Consider the following 26,370-nt stretch of genomic DNA (forward strand, 5'->3'; position numbering starts at 1 on the left):
AAGGTTAATGATATAATCACACATGTTTTACAACAGAAGAAACTAAGCATAGGAATGGTCACTTGTCTTGATGACACCAATATGCCTTTTTATTGAAAAAAAACTGCTGTCTTTAAAATATAAGTCATTCACAATCATTATTTTAAGAAAAGTGTAATGTGGAACATTAATTCCACAGTCTTAGATTGACTAAGGAAGAGTCAGAAACAACTCAAAAGAAATTATGGTAGTAAATACATTGGCAAGTTTAACTAAAGTATAAACCAACGTTCACTAATCTTTATAATGGATTCGAAGTTCATATCTTCTCTTACAAAAGGAGTATTAAACCTAAAGCCCTGAGTTCTAGTGGTGTCTCCACCAGATATTTGTATTTTGCAATGTTGTAGACACCAAGGGATTTATTGTAGAAGACCAAGAATATCAACCTATATTTTGCCCAAAGGAGCCACAGACACCATTCCTCTTACCCTAAGTGGATAAAGACCAAGGAGCTGACCAAAAATCTGTACTTGTCTCTCTTTCTCTCTGCCCCCCTTCTCATTTCCCATCTATTCACAATTACTGCCAAGGATAGGTGCAGGTCTCCATGTCCCAGAGTTAGAAGAACTGATGCCCTAGCCAGAAATGATAAGTCAGAACTCAAGATAACTTAGCACTCCCAGCCCCAAATTATAACTCTTTTGGTCACACAGTGCCCATGGCAACAAGAGTGACCTCTCTAACATGCAAATTTAAACACTTCACTGTCCACTTTAAACCTTTTCAATGGCTCCCCAATTTTAGCACAGTCTGAACTTCTTAACATGGCTTGTACAGTCAAGTAAAATCCAGCTTCTCTTTAACCCCTCCAGCCTCATCTCTTACCTTCTTGTAATTGATAGTGAACTTGACCTGCTCAAATGTCACACTCTGAACATTTGCTATTTGCCCTGCCAAGAACATTCTTCCCCCTTCATCTTCCCACTGCTGAAGCATCCTTCAGTTCTCAGCATAGACCTCCCTGGTCTGTGCTGGTGCCTCTCCTATTATTTCCATAGCACCCTGCTGGCCCCTATCACAGCATTTCGTTACAGTGTCCTGTGTGCTTGTCTATAACTCTCACAAGTGAGAGTTCTCTGAGGGGAGTGATTGTGTCTCTCTTGCTCACTGCTGAGTACCTAATATGGACCGGCACATAGCAGGAGTTCTATAAATACTTACTGATGGATGAGTGAATAAATGGATGAATGAATAAAGTTAGAAATTCCAAGAGGAGTTGGCATTCCTTCAGTTCTTACAATGCTACTGTATCTAGTCACTGAGTATATCCCCTTGTCTTCGCACTCCAGAGAAAATGGTATAGCGGTTCATATTAAAAAGTTCTGTAGGGACTTTAAGTTTATGCACAAACTAAATCTTTTTTTTCTTAAGGAAACATGCCTGTGGATGTGTTATGTGTATGGGTTCACAAGTAAATGCTCACAGACTTCTGGCTACTTGTTACCTTCCCTTCAGAGACGCTAGGAAGCTTCTCCCTGCCTGCAGCATATCTCCCCAAGAACTGCTGGTGCCTGAAATTTCACTGCGCCAGACCCCTTTCTTTGGCTTAGGGTTGTATTGCCTCTTAAGTGGAAATACTGCAGATAAAGTAAGACATTTTATCTTATGAATCATTTATGCTCCTGGAATTTACTGAAACAACCTCCTGGACAAATTAAATCACGTGTACTAATAAGCAATGAGAATTTTGGAATCTTGCAATGAAAGGTGTTCAAAAATCCCTCAAAGAATATATAACAACAATAACAATGAGAATGACAATAATGGTAAAAACAGCTAACATTTATTGAACCCTGATTGGGGCCAGGCCATGTTCTAAACACTTTTACATGTACCATCTCATTTATCTGTCCAGTAGTCCTGAGGAGGAGAAACCACTCTATCCACATCTTACAAGAGGTGAAGTAACTTGCCTTACGTTATAGCTGGTGAGTGTTAGAGTTGGGATTCAAACCCAGACCCTCTGATTGCAGAGACCAAGGGACCAATTTGGTAAAATAATACCAAATTATTTTAGAACTTAATCCAAAGAAGTAAACATCTCCAAGTTTTCTTTTTTTAATATAACCATTTTACTTTCCACACGTGTTGTGTATGCTGAACTATTCGTGTGTCCACATACATGTACCTCATCTGTGTTGGTGGCAATGAAGGAGTAAAATATATTTCTGAAATCTCTTAATGAAGAGTTTACATTAATATTTTTAATTAATTAATTTATTTGGCAAGGGACTAGAGCACACCCTACCGGCCAGCTAATAGGAAATACAGCATTGACTTGGGAGAAAATGTAATGTTAAAATTTGAAGATAAAATCAGATTAATGTTTAAAAGAAACTTGAAAAAATTGTCTTGTAAATGGTCTAAATATTAAGTTAATGTATCTATAGGACACTAAAAAATTTCTAATGGTTATAATTTCTGGAAATGAGATAGAATTAGAAATACAACCACCACCAATAGGCATCAAATGTTCATTAAGGGAGAATTAGGTAACTGAAAAGTGGCTCCATTATAAACAAACAACTATACAAATAGCCTCTCTAAAATCCATGCTAAGAAAAAGTAGTTAAGCCATGGCCCTAACACTTAAAACAGCAGACTGATAAATTAAAACCAGCCTGCTCAGTCTTCTCATAGGCTTTTTTTTAGGAGAAAAACTAGGAAGGGGGAGGAGTGTCCCTAACTACATAAGGGAAAAATGGAAATTGTAAAGAAATCTTTTTCTGTGCTACTTTTCAAATGGCTGCTAACATTGAAAGCTCAATGGAGACTTCAATTGTGATGTGGCACTTTCCGTAGACAAATCTCGGCTCATATCAGCACATATGTTTTAAAGTAATTCACAAAGTTTATTGGATATATAAATATATGTATCTGTGCCCGGATGTTTCCGAAATATAAAGTGGCATATTAAACAAATGACCTGTAAGAAGTGCAATTCTTCCATTGTCATGTATTTTTTTATTGCATGCTTATCTTTAAATTAGTAAAAAAAAAAAGTGCATAGTTACCTTTATATCATGAATAGACGGAAGTAAAGGATCTAGGACTAAGAGGGTAATGCAGCAAGTGTCTCACTTTAAAATCTCTCTTTATAAACAAAGTAGAAACACAAAAACATCTATAATCAAGAACACACACCAAAATGTGTATACTCTTCTGCAGGATTCAAATACCACACAAATATAAATTTGGAAGGGGTGTAAGGCCCCTGTCCAGCACATTTATGCTTACGCATGACTGCTATTACTGGGAGAGGAGAGGAAGGAACAAGGTCTTTAGGAAAGCAGTGTCTGTGATTCTAAGGTTTCTGAGCCAGAACCTCCGCTTGTTCTCACTCCAAGGACAGCTTCTTCTTAGACTGAAAGGAGTGCAAGTGCAAAGTGGCAACCTGGGTCAACGCTATGTAAGTCGTTTAGATGTTATGTTAGGTTTTTTATATTAAAAAACAATCAGCTAATATAAATTCCTTGGGAAGGAATTTATTCCTCAAAATTCCTCAAAATTAAGCGGACTGTGAGAGATGTCAAAAAAACATCGTCTGACTTTAAATTTCTTTCTTACCGGAGACAATCTAAAACAAGTTAGATTCAGTACAAAGAGACTATTTTTTCCCCAAACCTCTAGACTAGTGTTCTAATCTGTTAAAAGTCAATGATCCCTTGATAAACACAGTATGCTAAGATTGCTTCACATTGCTTAGCATTTTCCTTTTAAACTCTTCCCAAAATACTCTACAATATTATTGACATGTCAATGTTATTACAAAATATCATTAATAGACTATTAGATAAAAGATTGGTGGGGCACAGGTCTTCTCATGTAATTCATCCACAGCTGAGAAAGCCATATTATATGGATATAATTGTAGGCAAAATTCAGTGAGCTATCAGGTAAAACTGGTTTTTCCCCCAAAATGAATAAATCATGATGTTTATTTTCCAAGTTTAAAATACATCAGAAGAAAAAATTGGATTAATCACATATTACTCATGGGATCTTATGATTTTTGATACTTTACCAAACATTAGCACATCATCCTGCTCACAACCATATAGCAAGTATCCTGTTGATCTTCTTTCTCTAAAGAAGGGGTGTGTTTGATGGTTGCTCTGGTGATTATCACTGTTTTATGAATAGGGGAATGTAAAAGCATGCCAATAAAGCCAAAGCACAAATTACAGCTGTATTGTAGTGACTTGAAAGAGCATAACTAGGGTTCCTTTTGGATGAAACCTGAGCTCATCCAGGTCCCCATTCAGTAAATGCTGTACTGTGAGGTCTGAAAAGATGTTCTCTGGCAAGGTCTCAGGCTGATCCTTTTTTTACACTGACAACCGCATAGGGTAAGTCGTAAACATAAGTGAAACCAAAATGGGAAAAAAATCTGGATAGATTCTCTGTGAATCAAAAATTTGGTAAATAATTTGGTAAGAAAACCAGCAATTAGTGACTAATTTCCATCATCCTAAAATAATCCTAAACGAATGGCAGTAAGAAGATAAGTCATCAGAAAGATGGAATAACTGATCAAGCAGCCACAGGCACAAGAATGACCCGAGAGCCCTTGTAGTCCAGAAGGAGCCCATCAGAAAGGAGGGTAGAGTTCTTTGCTAAACATTTGTTTATCTTGCAAATAAAAGAGGGCAAAGGGATACTTCAGATTTTTTTTGTGCTTAAGGCCTTGGATTCAAAATCAGGCCTTTGAATTAAATTTAAAAGAATGTAGGTAAATAATAAGGGAGAAAAGGCAAATCATTTCACGGAGTGCAAAGTTAATAGTTAACCTGGTAATGAGGTCGGAATCTCCTTCCATATGTTAAACCAGCCCAATTAGGTAGTGCTAAATGTGTAACTACTGGGCATTATTGCTGAAATGCAAGAAGGGGCTCTACGGAGACCAAAGAGGTCATCGGCAGGTCTCTGGCCTCTACTCAATAGAGAGCACCATTCAGGGGATTTGTTCTAGTTAAAACTGGAGGGTTCTGTCTGTTTGCTTTTTTTCTTACTTTAGTTACTCTTGGTTTGTTATCATTTGTATTATTTATTTTACGGTTAAACTATAAACCTAAGTTGCATCACTGGCGCCCCGGGGAAACCTCCTCCCGCGGGCTTGCTGGCGTTTTGTCCTTGGGCATCAGTCGCTGCCTCGATGCCAAGAGATGTTGAGGTCGGTGTGGGTCGAAGTAAACACGAGATTGGGAACTCAAGGGGACGCCAGGCTGGGGGTGGGGGCGCTCCTTCTGGAAGCTCCTAGGCAGCCCTGGCCAGGTCAACTGCCACCAGGGCCTGGCCTTCACTTTCAAACATGCGGTCAGAGGAGAGGTGGCTGGGCAGACCCACTCTCAAGTCTCCTAGGAAAGGATCTCACCAACGTGGCCTCCCTGCTCCTCACTGTCTCATGCTGTCCCAGTCTGTCCCATGCTGTCCCTCACTGTCCCACTCTGTCCCTTACTGCCCCACAGCGTCCTCTGATGCCCCACACTCTCCCTCACTGTCCTACACTGTCCCACTCTGTCCCACACCGTCCCTTACTGCCCCACAGCGTCCTCTGATGCCCCACACTGTCCCTCACTGTCCCACTCTGTCCCTCACTGTCCTAGACTGTCCCACACCGTCCCACACCGTCCCTTACTGCCCCACAGCGTCCTCTGATGCCCCACACTGTCCCACTCTGTCCCTCACTGTCCTACACTGTCCCACTCTGTGCCACACTGTCCCACACCGTCCCTCGCCATCCCACAATGTCCCTCACTGCCCCTCCCCCGCCTCGGCCCGCGGGCCTCCCGCTGAGCCCGAGGCCGGCAGGGCAGCAGAGGCCGCCCCAGGGAGGCCAGCCCGCAGAGCCTCCGCCCGCCTTCTCCCGGGTGTCCTCGGCCCACGACGCGGCGGCCGCCCGCGGACAGAGGAAACCTCGCAAAAGCCCTCCCGGGGCTGGAAAGGACGGGAAATTTCGTGCGAGGCGCGACGCCGCCTTCGGTCCGGGCAGGCCCCGCGGCCGAGGCCGGCCGCCCGCACACTTCTGAGGAAGATTCGGTGTTAGGGTCCCTAGGGCTCGGCAGACGCCGCTCTGCTCCGGCAGAGGAGGGGCGCGGAGGCCGCGGCGACCCAGAAACACCTCCCTCGGGAGACAAAGGCGGCTTCCCCGCCGAGCCGCGCGACGCCGGTGGACCCCACGCGAACGCCTCGGCCGCGGCATCGCCCCTTTAAACGGCTCGCGGCCGGGATTGGCTGCGCGGGGGAGGTGGGGCGGCGAGCGGTGACGTCACGGCTCCGCCCGCCCGCTATATAGCGAGGCGGCGGCGGCGGCGGCGACGGCGGCCGAGTGCGAACGGGGAGCGCGAACGAGAAGCGCGAGCGGGAGCGGGCGGCGAGCGAGCGGCGAGGCGCCTGCGCGGTGTGCGGGCCCCCAGCCCGCGGCGCTGAGCCAGCCGGGACGGACATGCGCGGGACGGCGCCGTGGGGCAGCCGCGGCTCCGCGGGGGTAAGGGGCCTGCGTGCTGGGGCGGGGAGGGGGGCTGCCCTGGACGCGAGAGAGGGTCGCCGCGACGCCGAGTCTCCCCGGGACGGGCAGAGGGAGGGGCCGGCGGGCGGCGCGGACGGGCCTGGGGGCGCCCCCCGCCTCGCCGGCCTCGCGCCGGGCGGCCGGACACGTCTCGGCCCCGAGGCCGCTGCGGAGGGGCCGGGGCTGCGGGGGCGGCGGGGGTGGCGGGTCGGGGGCGGCCTCGGGCTTTTCCCTTTCTCGCAGTGGGGCTGCGTTACCCGGGGACACACCGTGTGCCCGCGATCCTGCCCTGAAAGCTGTGGGGAGCCTGCTGCGGCGGGCACTTGCTGGCCGGTGTCCGCACCAGCCCTGACCCGCAGCCTCTGCCTGGTCCCCAGTCGGGGTCCTTTAATTCATCCGAGCGGGTCCGTGCCCTCCTCCTCCTCCTCCTCGCTTAGAAACGTGGCCCTTTGCTCTGACCGCCCTAAACCCTGCTTCCCAGAGAATGGAACTGCAGCCTCCTGTGTTCAAAACGTGAAGGGTGCTGGGGTATTTCTCGTGTGTACGTGTGTGTTTATGTGTGTATCATAGTCTTGTACAAATTAGATGACTCCCTCACCATGATTGGTGCTGTATTGGTGCTTGCTAGGTCTTTATTAGGATTTCGTCACTGCTTCAAAGACACCAGTTTCTTACCTGATAAAAAATATGAATAGATTGTTAGTCATAAACTTAAGTGCAGTCAGAATAGAGACTGTAGCTTTAAAAGAGATGTGTTGGTGACTTCAGGTACACCTGCAGCACAGGTAGGGCAGGACCGGTTTCTAGGCAACTGTCCGGGGTGAAGAAAGGTGAGGTTAAAATGCCCTCTTTTTTTTCCTTCTGGAGAACAAGTGTTCTGCAAAGTTGTAAGCTTTTATCAATCTGTAAGAATGCGACGGGTATGTGTTTTTCGAGGAGACTGAAGCACTGAAGTTCATCATACCTAGTCTTGCCCTTTTTTCTTTTTAACTGCTTCCTTTTTTTGCATTTCTGTGATTTTACAGTTTTAAGTGAAGCTTTACTTAGACCAAAGACAGGCTAGGTACCCATTTCAGGAAATGATCAAATTTTGCTGAGACCAAGATAAAAGAAGTTGGTTTCTTGTTAACATGCTTACTGCGATTGGTTACCAGTATGTTATCCACCAGGCTCCTTTCCAGATATTATCACATTTGAAGAGAACTACATACAGGTTTTGGCACGGACTTCAGACACTCTCTGTCTTTTCCCTCCCTTCACACAGAGGTTTATTTCCCCCTGTGTGTTCCAGTGGGTACTCACTAATAGGTGATAGGGGTCTTGGACCGACCATTTATAACCTAACATATATTAGAGTGTAAACTCCTTAAGGGCAGGAACTCTGCCTTGTACAGCTTCTGTCTTATACAGCCTTGCACATAGCTGATGCTTGATAAATAATTGCACGAAAGCAGATTTTACATTTTCAAGCTCAGCAGGATTGGATCAGTCACTGATAAGGGTCAGAAAGCAAAACTGTTTTTATATGGCTGTTATGCGATGTCTGAATTATTCATGTTTTTGCAAGGTAAAAATTACTGTTTCAGTGAAGTGTTTTTTTCCTACTTTTAGTTCACATTGGATACTGGTTACTCTTTCTGTGAGATTTAATTATACTTTAGAGTTGAGATTTTGTGCAAAAATAACTCGACTGCTGCTTCTCAGAAATTGCACCAGATGATACTTCTTTTCTGCTAATACTAATGGTAGCTTTTAAAAGCAAGTTGCCTAAATTACAGGTACAGTCTAACATGCTTGAAACTGACCTGAATGTCTGCATACCATCAGGTTGCTTGAGAAGGTGAGCGGAGGAGGGAAAAGGTGGTGCCAAGGGTAATTCCAGGAATTTGAATGTCATAGGCTCTTTCTACCAGACAAACCGACTCTGCTTCTTCAGCTAAATAAATTTGAGTTGGTGCTTCATCCTTGGGATTCCTTAGCATCCTTTGGTGCTGGTGTTGGGCCATGCTTTATAAAAGCTAATGAGTAGCTAGCTCACTAGATAAACAAAATCCGGTTGTGGCATCCTTGCATTATTCGCACAGTATAAACCTAGGCTTCATAAAGGTAGATAAAACTGGTGAGTTTCAGGGTTCTGAATGTATGTTACCAGCTTAATAGAGAAATTAATTTTAAGGTAGGGAACAGTTAGTCTGGGACTCAGATTTCAGAAGGGAAAAAAAAAAAGATTCTGCGATTTGGAGTCATTATTGATACTTTAATCCAATTCCTTATATCATAAAATTGGGCAGTATTACTAAAAGGCCAGTCTTCCAGGCCTCAATTGAATGTATCTTTAAAATATGAGGCTCTGGCTACATGAATTAGTCCTTTTGAACTCCAAAGTGCCGTGATCCAACAAAACATTACAGTTGAACAGAGGAAACAGAAGGTAAGGATTAGAAGACATCGTCCAAAAGCTCTTATTAAAGACCCACAGAATATGAAACTTGACTAGTTACAGATTGTCCTAAAAAAGTACTATTCCTTTTCTGTGGAATAGTACTAACCCTTCTCGTGGCTTCCTCTTTTTCATCCTTTACGTTTTCATTTAAAAAGGCACCTTGGAGAGGCCTTTCCTAATCACCTGTGTAAATACGTTCTCCTGCCTCCTTATCCTCTTACTGTTCCGTGCTTGTCTCCTTGCAAGTTTCCCCAGTCTGAAATTGCTTGCTTGCTTATTTTCTCTCTCCTCACGAGACAGGCTTCATCAGGCAGCAGCCATGTCTCTTTTGCACCTCGTTTAGTGTCTAGTCCAGAATAAGCATTTGATATTTGTGAAAATCATTAATCCTTGCCCTCCAAGAATTTGTGAGCTCTACACTATGAGTTGAGTTCCAGTTTTCATCTCTGCAGTTGGCTGGCCCTAGGTCTTGAGCATTTCACTTGGCTATCCTTTGCATCGTTTCCACATTTATAAACAAGAATGGTAAGAGGAGAAATGAAGTCGTTGCCTAAAATGAAGATACTGAAGAAAGGAGAGGCAGTGAAAGTGTAGTGGGGACAATGTTGGATGGTAGGACAGAAGAGCTGTGAAGGCCCTTTTGCTAACAGGAAGATGTTGAACCTGACTTCATTTCCTCATCTGCAGGATGGAGATTATAAGCCCTACCTCCTCTTACAGGGATGTCGTGGGGATCAAGTGAGATAATGTGTTAGCAAGTGCTTTGTAATTTATAGAGTGCTTTACAAATACCAGATATTCCATTATTAAATTCCGGAGTTTACCATAAAGCCTGATTATAATGCCATCATTGGGATCCATGCCTCAACAGTTAAAGGAGGCCCATTAGATATATGTAGTAACCCTTTTTTTGGGTAAAGACAGACCTGTGTTATACCAAATACCGTGTTGTAACGGGTTATATGATGGCGGGACATTGACGTATTATTATTATTATTTTATTTATTTTTTTTTTGTGACGAATATCAGCCCTGAGCTAACATCCATGCAGATCCTCCTCTTTTTGCAGAGGAAGACCAGCCCTGAGCTAACATCTATTGCCAATCCTCCTCCTTTTTTTCCCTTTTTCTCCCCAAAGCCCCAGTAGATAGTTGTATGTCATAGCTGCACATCCTTCTAGTTGCTGTATGTGGGACGTGGCCTCAGCATGGCCGGAGAAGCGGTGCGTCGGTGCACGCCCGGGATCCGAACCCGGGCCGCCAGTGGCGGAGTGCGCGCACTCAACTGCTAAGCCATGGGGCCGGCCCCCTCGATGTATTATTAAAGATTGAGAGCTTCAGGGGCCTGTCCGGTGGCGTAGTGGTTAAGTTCGTACGCTCCACTTTGGCGGCCTAGGCTTTGCAGGTTTGGATTCCAGGTGCGGACCTACGCACCACTTATCAAGCCATGCTGTGGCAGGCGTCCCACATTTAAAGTAGAGGAAGATGGGCACGGACGTTAGCCCAGGGCCAATCTTCCTCAGCAAAAAGAGGAGGATTGGCAACAGATGTTAGCTCAGGGCTAATCTTCCTCACAAAAAAAAAAAAAAAAGATTGAGGGCTTCAAAAGAATTGTTTGAAGTGGTCATAGAATATAAAATTTGATACCCTAACCCACCCTTTTTAGAGGATACATAGGCCAGATCTGCCATTAATAACTCTTTCAGGAGAATTTGAGGGAGTTAAAGTAAAACAGGAACTTTCATGGCCAAGGGTTACCCAAGGAAAACTGTTACCAAGCAGCAAATCCCCAGAAAAGTCTGTCTGAGCCATCTTTAAAACTTGAGCATTGTGGTAGGTTTATTCTGATTTAGGAGCCTGAGGGGCTTGGAGAGGCAGTGTGCTGTGGTGGTGAGAGCCTGGCGTAAGGCTTAGCCCCAACACTTACCAGGTGTGACCTCGGGCAAGTTCCTTAACCCTGTGCCTCCAGTTCCTCATCTGTAAATGAGAGTGATAATAGTACCCCACCTCACAGAGTTATTGAGAGGATTAAATAAATTAATACATATAAAACATTTAGAACAAACCCTGTCAGTTAGGAGTCCAAGGAATTAGTTAGTATTCTTACTGGTTTTATGTTCCTTGTAACAATCTAGAGTTACCCACTCAGTGACTTAAACGCTTCTTAAATAAATTTGAAGTTTTAAAGATTCACTTCCCATCATTAGACTGCGGTGCTCGTTGTCATTAAGATCAGCATAGAATTCACATATCTTTTACAATTAGAAACTAATATGTGTATGTCTAAGAGGAATAATATTTTTCCATCCTGTGTGTGTATCGCTGACTGTAGTACTCTGTAGGAAGAGTACAAAGGACAACAGACTGTGTTCCTGCTGTGTCATGTGTCTGCTGTCACACGAAAATTGTGTGGGACACTACGTGAATCAAAAGGCCATTGATGACTGTGATGGTTGAACGAATAGGTTGTTTGTTAGCTTGCCATTTCTCAAAATACTTAGCTAGAAAATATGCTGAATTATTCAAGAAATTATGTCACTTAGCTTTGATTTTTGACAGTGAAGATAAATTATTTTCCTTATTGCCTCAGTGTTTACCACCTACACATGGGCCATTGTGTCCTCGGCGTGTTGAAGAGGGATGGGGTGTGGAGCCACAGACCCGGCAAAGCTGTCCTTCTCCACCACCGTGAGCTGCATTTCCATCGTTGCTGAAACGTCAAGTTTAGCTTGTGTACATGCAGGAGTATTTTAGTTACATTTTATTAACTTAATATAAAAATTTTTTAAGTCATCTCTGCTGCTGACGTATGCCTTCCACAGTAGCAGGACCACTGAAGGAAATTTTCCTAACTTGCCTCCCCATTCTTTCTCTTCTCCCAAATCACAACCTGTTAAAAAACCCTGAAGTAGGGCTTTTGATTTTGAAGAATCTTTTGCTTTCAATAAATAAACTCAGGTCATACAACACTATATCTATCATAAACAGTGACTGTTAGGTGAATATCAATTCAGTAAGTTTTCTCATCATTAATAAAAATTAAAATTGTGTGAAACAGCTAAACTGAATGTTAGTGTGTCAGCTTGGCTACTAGTGCTTTAGACTCTAATCACAATAAAAATGGTGGGGTTTGGTCTTGTTTTTCATTTTCTCAAGGCTGATTATTTTAGACATTTTCAAAATGAAGATAAACATGCAGATGTTGGTTTATTTGGGGAGGATCTAAAATCATGGAATTTGTCATGTTCCTAAATCAGTTTGTTTTTACAAATTTTGGCTCTAAATATAGTTACCTTATATCTCCCTGGGTATGGAAATAGTTATGTAGGTAATTATTAAATGCAGCTGAAAAGACCATTTATCACTCTGAATAAACAGAAATCAGGTTCTAAAACCAGATTGAAAGAAGGAAATTACATCACACTCTTAAATAAGGAAGCACTGGGCAGAGCTGGATGAGTTGTATGACAAAAATGTGCCCCTCCTCCTCCTGTGGATTGCTTCTGAGATTTATTAATGAGATCTGGTGGCAAGGTAAGCATATCTAGGTTACTGTCTTAAGGCAGCCTGTTTTTTTAAAAAACGTTTCAAAGAGACTATCCTCAAGGTAAAGGTGTGTGATTTTACCTTCTTAAAGAATGTGCAGTGTGCTTTTTGGTGTAGCTTGCTTTTTTTCTTTCTTTAAGGAAAGTGACCTTAAATATAGCAGCAAAAACATAGTAGATGCGTTATCGTCCAGCAGGAATAGTGTGTAAGAGAAGATGAAATTCATTGTTTTCAGAAAGCACTTTCCTGGTTGCTTTAAGTAAACATACAGTAATAGGAACCAATTTAGAAAGTCACATTGTTAACCATTTAAGTTTATAGTTTTTACCCAGTCTGCAAACTGTCCACTTTGGATTTTGGAAATGAATTGAATGAAAATTCCTTGCCTGCTACATATCCTAAACTCGTTAGATTATTATTCGGCAATCTCAGCACACGTTGTTTGTCCCTTACAAAACCTTTGCTTTGTCCTGAATTCTTCACTGATTTACAGTATATATGAATCTTTCAAGTAATTACTTTTTAGAAAATGAGATGATTATTTTCTCAATATCCATTTAGTAAATATTTATTAGAAATGAATGATACCAGGATCTACCCAGGGAAAAAACAAGTCCTGTCCTAGAAGATTTGGAGGATGGGGGAGGAAGCCGGTATAGCACAGAATAACCCAAGAACATAGAGACGCCGCTCTGGCTTTCCAGAAGGGAGTGGGTTTGTGGAGAAAAGGGGTAAGAGATGGCCCTAAAGGATGAGTTGAATTCTAACAGGTTTTGAGAAAAGAGAAGCAAGAGCTTAAAAAAGGTAGATTGGGACTTTGTTGTGGAGGCCGTCAAAGCCAGACAGAGGAGCTTTTAGTTAGAAGCCTGTAAAGATCTTTGAGCAGTGGAAGGTCTTAATTTGAGCCGTAGTCCAGGAATCTCGATCTGGTGCTGGTGTGTGGGATGGAGTGGGTATTTTCAGACTCAAGGCAGAAAGAAGGGTGCCAGTGCACAGAAGGAGGAGAGATTTGAGAAACAATGTACAGACAGGCCATGGAACTTGGTAATTGACTGTATATGGGCTTAACTCAGGTTAAAATGGTGCCTTTAGGAGAAGTATGCTCCTCTTAGACCGTGAACCAGCTTGGGAAGGGGGATGGCATGTGAAGTAAGTGACAGGAGCAGTTTGGTTTGTAGAGTTCCAGATGCCGGAGGACCATCCAAGTGGAAAGATAGTCATCAGACAATGGGAAGCGCACAGAGGAAGCTTGAGCCAGGGCTGCAGTCAGGATTCCAGAGCCGTCTGTGTCGAGGTGAAGCTATGGAAGTGGATCAGAACTCAGGGGGAGGTGTGGGGTAGGGGCAGAGTTTGTAAGGAGAGAAAATAAAAGGACAGCTTCAAGAAACAAAAGGTTTTAGGGGTTAATTTTTTTTCTTGAATTAAAAAAAATCAAGCGATGTTAACAGGAAAAAGTAGTTCATATCTGGGTTTGGTGTTTAAGTGCATTTTTGGCAAAAGGCTAAAGATGAGTTCGTGAGTTTTCCAAAAGTTACTCTGCCCAAGGTTATTTAGATCCTGGTCTATACCGTGCTGCCTGGATTAACACTGGCTTGCATATCTTTGCGTTGCATAACAGAAGGCCGTCTGGGACTTACAGGTGCTGATTTTCCCACGTAGGTGTGCTTTTGCCATGGTTTTCTTAGTGAATTGTAAGGCAGAGCTAGTTTTACAGTCATAAGGAAACGAAATGTGAAGCACTGCAGGGTTAGTTACATTTCACTTGAGCCATGTATTTCTTTTAACTTGAGGTTGACCACATTGATTTATTTTCCCCCCCCAAGGGGTATATCTGTTGGATACTTAGAGTTTTGAGAGAGGTGTAAAAGAATTTAAGGTGGTTTCATACCCTCAGTTTACAATCTGAGGAACAGGTTTAAACAGTGTGCTGCCAAATCTATGGCAGGTGGCCCTTTTTGAGTCCACAGTTTGAAGTTATTTTCCAAAAGAAGAGAACATGCAATTATATTGCTCTCCTCGCTTCTCCCATGCAAGCAAGTAGGAAGTTGGGACAGTTTCATAACATGGCCCATTCACAATTCCCCATTGAAATTTAGAGGCAGGTCACCTTCTATGAATACACAAAGACACTATTGTGGTCAGAAGTGAGCTGGCTTAGTGAACACAATTCTTTTTATACTAAAAAAATTTTTTTCTTAAGAAAGCTAACAAGTAGGTGATGGAAACAATGAATAAAAAATAACTTTTTCTAGAACATAAAAATAATTTTAAGGGACCATTGAAATGTAAGTTTAGAATTCCAAGACAATTTCGGCAGAGGCGATAGTTACACAATCCTTCTGTTGAAAGCTAAGGTTTAGATGGCGTTAGGAGGCTGACACACAGTAATTACTAGTAGGACTTGTTGGCCTGCAGACAGGTGGGGGTTGGGCCTCCAGAATCCCCCGCAGCGTTTTCCTGTAATCTGGATGAGCGATCTTCAAACGTGTGCTTTCAAACTGCTTAAATACCATATTCTTCTTCCTATCTGGCCTTTCATTTTTGTGTTACCAGAGCTGCTTTCCCTATGGTCTTGCCACTGCCTGCGCTGCGCTCAGAAAAGGCACCGTGAGCCACCGGGCTGGGGACAGAGAGGGGGTGCCCAGCAAGTTCTTCTAAAAATTGGTTTTTAAATTTTTTTATAGCTTCACTTGATTCAGGTAAAGTAAAAACACATCTGCTTCATTTCAGTAATCTAAAAATCAACCCTCAAAAAAAAAAAGACCTTCCAATAACTTAGATTTCTTAAATGATGTTTTTTTCCCAAAAACTCTTCTTAATCACATATCTTTGAGAGACTATTAAAGAAAACTAAGGCTTGACTATTTGAAATGATATTTTAAACCTATTTAAATCTCTGGCTAGTGTATGGAAACAGCCAACTTCCAGAGGGAGTCAGCCATTGGGACCCAGCCTCCTTACTTTGTCACTGAAACATTACTATCTCTCCATTCCTTCTTAGGTAAAAAAAAAAAAAAATGAATAATAAATACTTGCAGAATATTTTTTTCAGATATTTAGCTAAAAAACCCCTATGCCTTGCACATTGTATGCATTCAGTTGATACTGATGATAATTTTACCATATATAATATATATTATAATATATGCACATATAATAATAATGTGGTATTGTACAAACATCCACTTATTGAGCAGCTGCTAATCTCCCAGGGAGTGATGATTAATGATTGGAACACAGCCTCTTTCCTGAGCTCACGGTCTAGTAGGAAGTGACAGATTTGTCCATAAAACGAAAACTAACCTGTGTGCCCGCCCCCAGCGCACACGTCTTAGTCACCTTGGTGTCATCCTCAGTCCTCGCACAGGACTCAGCTCCCGGTAGGTGTGCAGATATTTGGTGAGAGAGTGAGAAAGTGTAAATGTACACGTCGCAGAGGGGGTCAGCGTTACACGGGTAGTTGATAAATTATGTCCTAAACTTACTCTAAGCAAATGTGAGTGTCTGAAGACAGAGCAGAGGTTGGCATTAAGTAAGACAGTAACGTGAACATTGATGCTATAATGAGTAATAAAAAGAGGCTTTGGGGACTGGAGACTGCAGACATGTAACATCTGAGGGGTGCAGGGTCCCTAAAGTTGAGGAACTACTAGATTAAGAAAAATTGTACTTAGCCTTTGTAATCCACGCCTTGCAGCTAGGCAAGACGCTAGTTACTAGGCCCTTTGGAAAGGAGAATGTGAAGAATGTACCTTTAAGTTTGTCTTTAAAAGGGAGGAGGAAGCTTTCCCGGCCTCCGCTGAAGCTAGTAATCTTGCAGAACTTGATTTTTACAAGATAATGGAAATTAGTATCTTCATATGTAACTATTTCTTTATTCTTGAACAAGTAATAACTGGAGAATTTGCCTTCCCTTGGCTAACCCTGAAATACAGAATCCAAATAGATGCTAGGCTGTGGGGTAATCAGGTGCCAACTTGAGAATCTCTGGTTTAATCGAAGTTTGAGGTTTTAGTGAAGACTAGTTTTGTAGTATCAAATACCGTAATTTCTCAAATTGCTTTTTTTTGCTTGGGGAAAGGTGAGCTCCATGCCCAGTGCAGCCACCATGGACGGTTGTGTAGCAGGAGGCTAGAGAAGTGTGTGTGCTCTGGCAGGGGAGCAGGGCTGGTTGTGCAGCTGTCAGGCTCTGCAGCAGGAGGTCTGCTTTCGCTGGCGATACATTACTTCTCACTTTGCTGAAAACATTTCAAATCTTGGATTAGTATTTACCAAAAAATTATGTTTAATGTCTACATTTAAGTACCCTCATGAGAAGTAAGAATTAGTTAATGTGAAAATGTCACAATTAAGTGATAGTCTATAACTAAAGTTTTCTATTCAGCATCCCCCAAAATTCTCTAATATTCGCTATTTATGGGTGTTTCTGAATTTATTCCCCTGTCTCTTCTTTATCCCCTCTAGGGAATGAAAGCTACTGGTTGATTACAAATCCCTCAGCTTCACAAGTTTGGAGACATCCCAGAATCAGGCACAATGTCAACAGCAGGGGTTGCTGCTCAGGAGATTCGAGTCCCATTAAAACCTGGGTTTCTGCATGATGGCCAAGCCATGGGGAAAATGAAGACCTGCTGGGGCACCCGCAGCGAGTTTGAAAGGTAAGTCAGGAGACAGCACTGCTGCGGTCTGTCGGTGTGTGGTATGAAAATGAGATAGAGAGTGTGGGTGATACTTGTTTATGACCAAGATGTTTGTCCTTTCCTTTCAGTAACTTTTTAAATATTGACCCAATAACCATGGCCTACAGTCTGAACTCCACTGCTCAGGAGCACCTGACATCTCTCGGTATGTGTGCTGAAAACCCCGGTGAGGTTAGCACCTGGACAGGAAGTTGGCAGTCTGGATTGTGTTAGCTTGTCCTCCAGCATTATTTTTTAAATGAGGAAACGACCTGAACTATTTCCAACAATAGTCTGACCCCTAGTGGCAGCAGATTCTGAAGATGACCGTGTTCTCCAACTCTCGCACCGTACTGCCTTTATCCTGAGTCACTCACTGACTCCAAATGAGATCTATTTGTGGTGGATCTTTTAAAGTCAAGAATTAAGTTCTAATCCCAGCTATGGTACATACTTAACTTCTAGAAAACTGGGACAAGATCTCTCATCTTTTTCACTAGTATTGAATGCATGTTTGAAAGCGATAAAGTAGTATAGATGTCGATAAAAACTTAGAAGGGCCAGCCCAGTGGCGTAGTGGTTGGGTTTGCACGCTCTGCTTCAGTGCCCCTGGGTTCACAGGTTTGGATCCCGGGCACAGACCTGCGCACTGCTCATCAAGCCATGCTGTGGAGGCATCCCATATATAAAATAGAGGAAGATGGGCACAGATGTTAGCTCAGGGCCAATCTTCCTCAGTAAAAAGAGGAAGATTGGCAATGGGTGTTAGCTCATAGCCAAGCTTCCTCACAAAAAAAAAAAAGGAAAAGTGTGTGATACACTACATAGTACCTTTAATGTGAACATTGTGTTCCTTAGATTTTTGTCAAGAGCTACTTATCACATTGCCAGCAAGTCCATTCACTCACAGTAAAATCATAGCTCTAACAGTGAGGAGTTGGTCTTATCCATGCCATCCAAGCCTTGTATTGTCGCATCTCTTAAATTCCTAGGCTGGTGTAGAATGGTATTCATGTAAATTATATGCTGTTCTTTTTTTGCAAATTTTGCACACCTCACAAAACCAGCCTGAGATGTGTGGGTGTGCGCCATGCACATGTCCAAGGGAGATAGAAGAGATAATTTGTTCTTTGAACCAGATCATGTGCATTAACAATCTTCTGGTCCCTAATTAGACCTGTGGTGTTGCGTGGCTGTTCTCAGGGTTATAGCTGTCGAGTACTTCCCTAACAGTTGAGGTAGAAAGCTGTGGGAGCCCAGGTGGCTGGGGCTCTGCCTCACATGGGTAGAGAGAGCATTGTTGATCTTTTATTAACCTTTCTTGTTCATTCCAGGACACACTTCAAAATCTGCTCCGATGAATGGCAACCACTTTGCAAAAAATTGTCCCTCTCAGAAGTCCAGCTTGCCCCCTCTTATTATTCCCCCAAGTGAAAACTTGGGACAACACGAAGAGGATCAAGTTGTATGTGGTTTTAAGAAACTCTCAGTGAATGGGGTTTGTGCTTCTACTCCTCCACTCACACCCATAAAAAACTCACCTGCCCTTTTCCCCTGTGCAGCTCTCTGTGAACGGGGCTCTAGGCCCCTTCCACCACTGCCGATCTCTGAAGACCTCTCTCTGGATGAGACAGACTGTGAGGTCGAATTCCTGACTAGCTCAGATACAGACTTCCTTTTAGAAGACTGTACACTTTCTGACTTCAAATACGACCTTCCTGGCCGGCGAAGCTTCCGTGGGTGTGGACAGATCAACTATGCGTATTTTGATACCCCAGCTGTTTCTGCAGCAGATCTCAACCAGGCACCTGACCAGAATGGAGATGTGCAAACTTCAGATCCTCCTCCTCCTCAGACCCACCGAAGGTTAAGGAGGTCGCATTCAGGACCAGCTGGATCCTTTAACAAGCCAGCCATAAGGATATCCAGCTACACACAGAGAGCTTCTCCGAACTCCGATGAAGACAAACCTGAGGTTCCCCCCAGGGTCCCCATACCTCCTAGGCCAGTGAAGCCAGATTATAGAAGATGGTCAGCAGAGGTTACTTCTAGCACCTACAGTGATGAAGACAGGCCTCCCAAAGTACCACCAAGAGAACCTTTATCACGGAGTAACTCCCGCACACCAAGTCCTAAAAGCCTTCCGTCTTACCTCAATGGGGTCATGCCCCCTACCCAGAGCTTTGCCCCTGATCCTAAGTATGTCAGCAGCAAAGCTCTGCAAAGACAGCACAGTGAAGGGTCTGCCAATAAAATTCCTTGCATTCTGCCCATTATTGAAAATGGGAAGAAGGTTAGTTCAACACATTATTACCTACTGCCTGAGAGGCCACCGTACCTGGACAAATATGAAAAATTTTTTAGGGAAGCAGAAGAAACACATGCAAGCACCCAAATCCAGCCATTGTCTGCTGACTGCAGTTTAGTGTCAGCCACGGAAAAGCTGGACTCACAAACAAAAATGGATCTAGGTGGGCATGTGAAGCGTACACATTTATCCTACGTGGTTTCTCCTTAGACTCTGGGATCATGGTTCAGCAGAGGTTCCGTAAGAGCAGTTGGTTCTCAAGCAGTTTTCCAGCTGGATGGAGGTTCACAGGAGAATGCTTCAGGTTGCAGAATGAAGTAGTTGAACTCTGTCTTAAAGAGAAAGGTTTAGAGCAGTTGTGAGGTGCTGCTGTGCTGAGGATCCCTGATTTCGTTAGCGTTGGAGAAAAGTCTTTCCAAGTCTATAATTTAAAGATGTGATGGTGGGGAGGGAAGGAGGGGAAACTTTTATATATGCAGACATTATATACCTATATATAAACTTGTGGTATAACCATAGACCATAGTTGCAGGTTAACCAATTAGTTACTATCTTAGAGTAATATATATTCAACTTAATATCCAACTCAAGTTGGAGAATGACTCCTGATAGACTGAAAATTGAACAAATGGAAGAAAACACAGTATTGTTTGGATCAGAATCATAAAAACAAAATATTTTTGCTTAGTAAGGTTGAAGATTTCTGGCTCTTAGGCCTGTTTTGTTGCATTTATTTTTGCAATCAGTCTTTTCCAGTGAGGGCAGGCTGTGCATCCTCACCATGACTCTACCTACCCAGTGTAAAACTCGTCCCAAGACCTAAATACTTCCAGGTTTTGCTTTCTGTGTTGTCGAGGGGAGGGATAGCAATTTATTTGGCAACCGTATTTTCACCTGTACATGTCTCCCATCTCGAAAAAGGAGAAGATAGTAGAATTAGTAAGCAATTTTTCCTTACAATCCTTGCTTTGTTCCACCCACTAAAATGGCCCATTGTAGTATGTGCCTTACAGAAACAGTGGGACACATTAGAATCACATGGAAAAGCAGACTATTTGCCAGTGTTTAGGATGTCAGTTTTAAGCAATAATGAAACAATTAGCTATGTGATTGAGAGTTACTGTGTGGGGATGTGTGTTGTGTTTTTTGTTTTTGTTTTTTTTAGACTGTATTAATAAACAAATACAACACAAGCTGGCCTTGTGTTGCTGGTTCCTATTCAGTATTTCCTGGGGGTTGTTTGCTTTTTAAGTAAAACACTTCTGACCAGTAGCGCAGTATGTCTTAATACTAGAGGTCACGTCGGCATCTTTCTGCTTGTACAACTCTCACAGCTGGCTGCTTCCCCTAGCTTCCATGAGACACACAGCTGGTGTTCATAGTTTCACATGCTTCGATGTATTTATCTTGTAGAGATAAGCACAGAAGAGAAGGTGCTCACTAACAGAGGTACATTTCTACAATGTTCTCTTAATTAAACAAGCTGTTTACAGTTTAAACTGCTGAATGATATTATTTGAGCTATTTAAAGCTTATATTTTAGTATGAACTAAATGAAGGTTAAAACATGCTTTAGAAAAATGCACTGATTTCTGCATTATGTGTACAGTATTGGACAAAGGATTCTATTCATTTTGTTGCGTTATTTTGAATATTGTCTTTTCATTTTAATAAAGTTATAATACTTATTTATGACACCGTTAATAATGTTTCTTGCCTAAACTTCTAAAATTTTATGTCTCAAGTAATTTGACAACATTACCGTCTTTAAGCACAAGGGAAGATTTTTGCAGTTTAATATGCACTTGAAATTTACTGTCGTTCCCTAAAATGAGAACTAATTTGAGCAATTTATAGTTAAATATTATACAAATGCACAGTGAAAATGAGCTGTTTGTATTTCCCTTTAACAATGAAGAAAGTGGACTTGAATTGATGTTGGTATGTTCCTGTCCGAGCGGTTATCATCTGGGGGGGGTACCTCCATCCAGGGACATAACAGAAGAAACCAGCTCTGATCTGGACACGAGGCGACTCGTTTTGAGTTTTAGGACTAGGTTGGGATTACTCTGGGCCCTTCGCAAGGCTCTGCTGCTTGCTTGCTGGGAGGCCACCAGGGGATCCCCGGCCTGCGCTGGCCCTTCTCGGAAGTGGCGAGCACGCAGCAGACAGACGTGCTTCTCGCAGCCTTGGGACACAGGAGGAAGCTGGAATGTGTGTGTGAGGGTGCTTGTCCAGTGTCGCGTGGCCCTGTAGCTAAAATGGAGCTGCCCTCCCCCTCTCGCAACCTCCCCAGGCGCTTGGGTGATGGTACAGCTCTTGGGACCTTAACTGAGCACTGCCTGTGCGTGGCGCCCTCCAGAGTCAGGAGTGAGGGCCCAGAAATCCTCATCCACCCCTTTCTAATCATGTGGTGGGCATATTCTTGAAAAGCTCTGTGCCTCAGTTTTCTCATTGGTAAAATGGGGGGGGCATATCTGAGATAGGGAATCGTCTGTGACAGCTGCGTAGCAACCACAGCGACTGGTATGTGCTGAGGGCCCGGTATGGGAATTGTTCTCGTGATCTTGTTACTCCTGATCACCCTGAAAGTTGGGTCTTATTTCTGGCATTTTACAGATGAAGAAGTGGGCTTGGCAGTTCATTCAGCAGACATTTGTTGAATGCCAACCACATGCTAGATCCTGAGAAAATAGACACATCCCTGTCCTTATGGAATTTAAAGCTGTCCATAATTAGCATTGATGATAAATGCCAAAAGGGAATGAGCAGTGGTGGTGACAATGACGGGGCTCCCGCCTCTCTGAGGTGATAATTTCTGAAGGGTTGGAGTCTAAGCTGAAGGAGGTGGAGTGAAGAAGGAGGAAACAATTATGTGTGAGACCCTGAGGCGGGAAGGAAAAAGCTGGGCATCTTCCAGAAGCCGGAAGTTGTTATGGCAGTAGGATGGACAAGGGGAAAGGGTGGTGGATGCCACTCAAAGATCTAAGCAGGGGAGTGACGGGGTGTGATTGGTTTTAAAAAGACAGTGGCTGTCGTGTGGAGGACAGATTGAAGAGAAGCTAAAGCAAACAGAGACTTCGGGACAGAGGCTGTCCGAACTGAACTGAGATAAGAGTGTTGGGCGGTGGAGATGGAGGAAAACTGTGAAAGATACTTAGAGAGCCAGCCCTGGTGGTCTGGTGGCTAAGATTCGGCGCTCTCACCCCTGCAGCCCAGGTTCATTTCCCGGGCCACACCACCCGTCTGTCAGTTGTGGTAGCTCACATAAAGAACTCAGCTAAAAACTTGGGTACACAACCGTGCACTGAAGTTTTAAAAAAAGATACTTAGAGGTAGAAACAGCAGGTTGGAGACCTCAGGTGGGATGTAGACCACTGGTGTGTGTGTTGGTGCGTGTGGGGGTGGTGCGTGTGTGTGTGCGTGTGCGGGGGTGGTGTGTGTTGGTGCGTGTGTGGGGGTGGTGCGTGTGCGGGGGGTGGTGTGTGTGTGTTGGTGCGTGTGTGGGGTGGTGCGTGTGCGTGTGCGGGGTGGTGTGTGTGTGTTGAGTGCGTGTGTGGGGGTGGTGGGTGTGTGTGTGCGTGTGGGGGGGTGGTGTGTGTGTGTTGGTGCGTGTGTGGGGGTGGTGCGTGTGTGCGTGTGCGGGGGTGGTGTGTGTGTGTTGAGTGCGTGTGTGGGGTGGTGCGTGGGTGTGTGCGTGTGTGGTGTGTGTGTGTTGGTGCGTGTGTGGGGGTGGTGTGTGTGTGCGTGCGGGGGTGGTGTGTGTGTGTTGGTGCGTGTGTGGGGTGGTGCGTGTGTGTGTGTGTTGGTGCGTGTGTGGGGGTGGTGTGTGTGCGTGTGCGGGGGTGGTGTGTGTGTTGGTGCGTGTGTGGGTGGTGCGTGTGTGGGTGGTGCATGTTGGTGGTGCATGCGTGTTGGTGGCGTGTGCTCCAGCCTCTGAGAGGACGAGCTCCAGCAGCGCAGGGCCCCAGGCCCGTGGAATGTCTGACCCGTGAGCTTCCACGACTCTTGATCTGCATCTCCTGTTTTTTGCCTCTGTCCTCTCCACTGCCTTTTCTTTGTGTTGTGGTCAAGACTATCTTTAATTCGTTCCATATTTGCTTCCCTCTTCCCTTCATGTTTTCCTTGACTTTGCAGGAATATTATTTTTTCCTGAGTAAATGTGCTTGCTGCCGTGCTAAGGCCACACAACTAGAACGCTGCCCTTAGCGCCGTTTGCCAGCTCAATCCTCAACCAGCACACAGAGCAAACTGAATTCTAGAGAGTTCTCATGGCTTAAGTCAGCCCTGGTCCTCCACTCTTAGCTGCTGCTAAGACCTGTCCCAGTGGGGAAGCAGCTGTCTGTTAGCTGCCACTTACGCGTTGTTGAGTTCTCTCTCAAAGGCACGTTACACCGAGTAACAAGTTCCCGTCCTAAAGTCAGGAAATCGAGGCCTCAGTCTCAACCTCTCACATCCTATGTGAATGATTCCCTTAGCTTCCCTGGGCCTCACTTTCCCATCACCGTGGGGCCATGCCAGAGCATGGCACAATACCACACAAACTGAAGGGATTTGTTGTTGGGGACTGTTTCTAGGCAGAAAGCAGAAGCTAAGGTCAGGAGGACTCGTCTGTAAGTCAACTCAAAATTTGGATAATACTAAATTTTAAGTCTTTCTAGGCTGCAATAATCACGTATGCATTGCTTATCTTATTTTTATTAAATTCCACACACTAATGGAAGTTTCGTCTTGTTTATATGTTGATCATTTCTTTCTAGGTCTCAAGGGATGTCTTAATTATGTTATGAAAAGAATTATCTTTAAGAGGATGTTTCTTCACTGCTAGGGGCCCTATTCAAAGAAAGAGGCCCACAGATTCTTCTAGAGCAATTCATAGTTGGATGAAAGAGAACTACATCCGTCTGTCTACTGATTCAAGAATCAAAATATATATTAAGCAATTCTCTATTTTGGTTCTTAATTTCATCACATAATTTATAGTTTTAGGGTATATAGAGCCTTCTTCTTAAAAATAAGCTCCTAGCATGGTTATTTCATACATAGTCTTTTTTTCACTTTTTATTTTGAAATAATTATAGATCACAAGAAGTTGCAAAAATAGTACAGAGAGGTCTCCTGTACCCATTACTCAGGTTCCTCCAATGATAACATCTTATATAATCATAGTCCATTATCAAAACCAGGAAGTTGACATTGTCACAATACTCGTAGATAGTATTTTATTTAGAAATAGTTACTATCAATATGGACTTAGGTCCTACTTTTTAAAATTAATTTAGAAATTAATTTGGCATTCTGTTAGGCATTTTGTCAAAAGCTAATAAAGCTTTAAAAATATGTTGCCACATAAGTATTTATACATTATCGTAATGGTAATTGAGAAGATAAAACTGATGTGTATTCACTTTGATCTGCCAAGATTTTCTGCAAGATTAATTTGTATTATCTCTAGTAAAGATATTACTTAAAACTTGGAGGATTCATGAATGGTTTTTCCTTTAAAGGCCTTCAAATATACACAGCCTTGAGGTTCCACATCTTTGAATCTGAAATGTGTAACAAACTGGGAGACAAACTGGATTTCTAAACCGGTACTAAAGCTCTGAGGTCTTCCTGTCCTTCAGAAAATCAGTGTGGTTCAAACTAAAATACACTCAGAGACTTGTTTTCTTTGCAGACTAGTTCATCTGACAAATGTTCTGGTCCTTTACTTCTTCAAATGCAAATCATACGACTTTTAAGAGAAGTTTTTGGGTTTTATTTGGAAAAAGTAGAGAGAGGAAGGCAGAAGAGAATAGGACAGAAGGTTCACATGTGTCCGAACTTGGTTAGCCTCGGCTTTTACTCCTCGCAGCTAAGAGAAATGATGTGATTTAGGCATATCTAATGCAATTGGAGGGTGCGAATCTTTATGCTTTATTTGCACCTGAATGTACTGTACTTCAAGGTACTTCTGCCTGAGCCGCTGAGAGTCTGTTACTAAAGCGTGTTTAAACAGGCTCGCCTCTGCTTTCACGTTATCTGCCCAGAATTCAGTGGCAAACATACTTGGCGTGTATGTTTCTCTGTACCGGAAGAAAGCCTTCACATCACAGCAGCCCTGTAGCGACCATTTGTTCCTCGACATCCTCGCCCCTGGCAGCAGTGGGGTTGGGGGAGGAGGGGGCGTTGGGGACGGCCGGTACGGCTGCTCTCAGGCTACTGGGCTGAAGCAACCTCTCCAAAGCCGTCATCCCCCACCCTGTGATTCCAGAAAACTGCCAGGAGCCCCAAGCTGGTCAGCCTGCAGCCACCTCACTAAAACAGCATCCGTGACGACATACAAGCCTGCTCTTTTCCCACTAAGTAAAAAGGCGAGGGAGAAGTGGCAATTTGTTGTAACCGGAGGGACCACTCCTTGGGAATGTACATGTGTCGGTCAACTTGACTTTGTGTTCTTACAGAGAAAGGCAGCACCTTCATTTCTTGGAAATAGCTTTGGATCCACGTCAAATAAACACCTTAATCACATGTTTCGAGTGTATTTCATTTTACAGTCATGAGGGTTGAGCCCAGCGTCTCCCCTGGGACTACAGGACTTTGTACACTCCCCTCTTGGGTAAGTCGGATGAGTCTGTCTCTCTGGCCGGAGCCCTGAGCGGCCTCGGGCGCAGCACACAGGGAGCTGTATTTCCTATGTGCCAAATCCCCGGCTGTCCTGGTGTTCTTGCATGAACGAGTGTCCTTGTGCACAGTTTTCTATTTAGTAATCCATCAAAGGTCTTGGCTGAGCAGCTGCCTCGGACAGTTCCCCCGGTTCAGGTCGCTCCAGGAGCCGGGCTCACCATCTCCAGGCTGCAGAG

General features: G+C 43.7%; 1 protein-coding gene across 1 annotated transcript; it reads left to right on the plus strand.

Annotated features, from left to right (window-relative positions):
• Positions 1 to 6,372: 6,372 nt before the first annotated feature.
• On the plus strand, positions 6,373 to 21,220 carry ERRFI1 (ERBB receptor feedback inhibitor 1). Its single transcript, XM_087446878.1, has 4 exons — positions 6,373 to 6,529; positions 17,003 to 17,196; positions 17,307 to 17,383; positions 18,552 to 21,220. The coding sequence occupies exons 2-4, from the start codon at positions 17,075 to 17,077 to the stop codon at positions 19,733 to 19,735; spliced, it is 1,383 nt and encodes a 460-aa protein (XP_087303004.1). The 5' UTR covers positions 6,373 to 6,529; positions 17,003 to 17,074; the 3' UTR covers positions 19,736 to 21,220.
• The last annotated feature ends 5,150 nt before the right edge of the window (positions 21,221 to 26,370 follow it).

This window comes from Ceratotherium simum, chromosome 22, assembly GCF_057802395.1.
Source record: "Ceratotherium simum simum isolate JZ-2026a chromosome 22, ASM5780239v1, whole genome shotgun sequence".
In the NCBI taxonomy this organism is placed as follows: domain Eukaryota; kingdom Metazoa; phylum Chordata; class Mammalia; order Perissodactyla; family Rhinocerotidae; genus Ceratotherium; species Ceratotherium simum.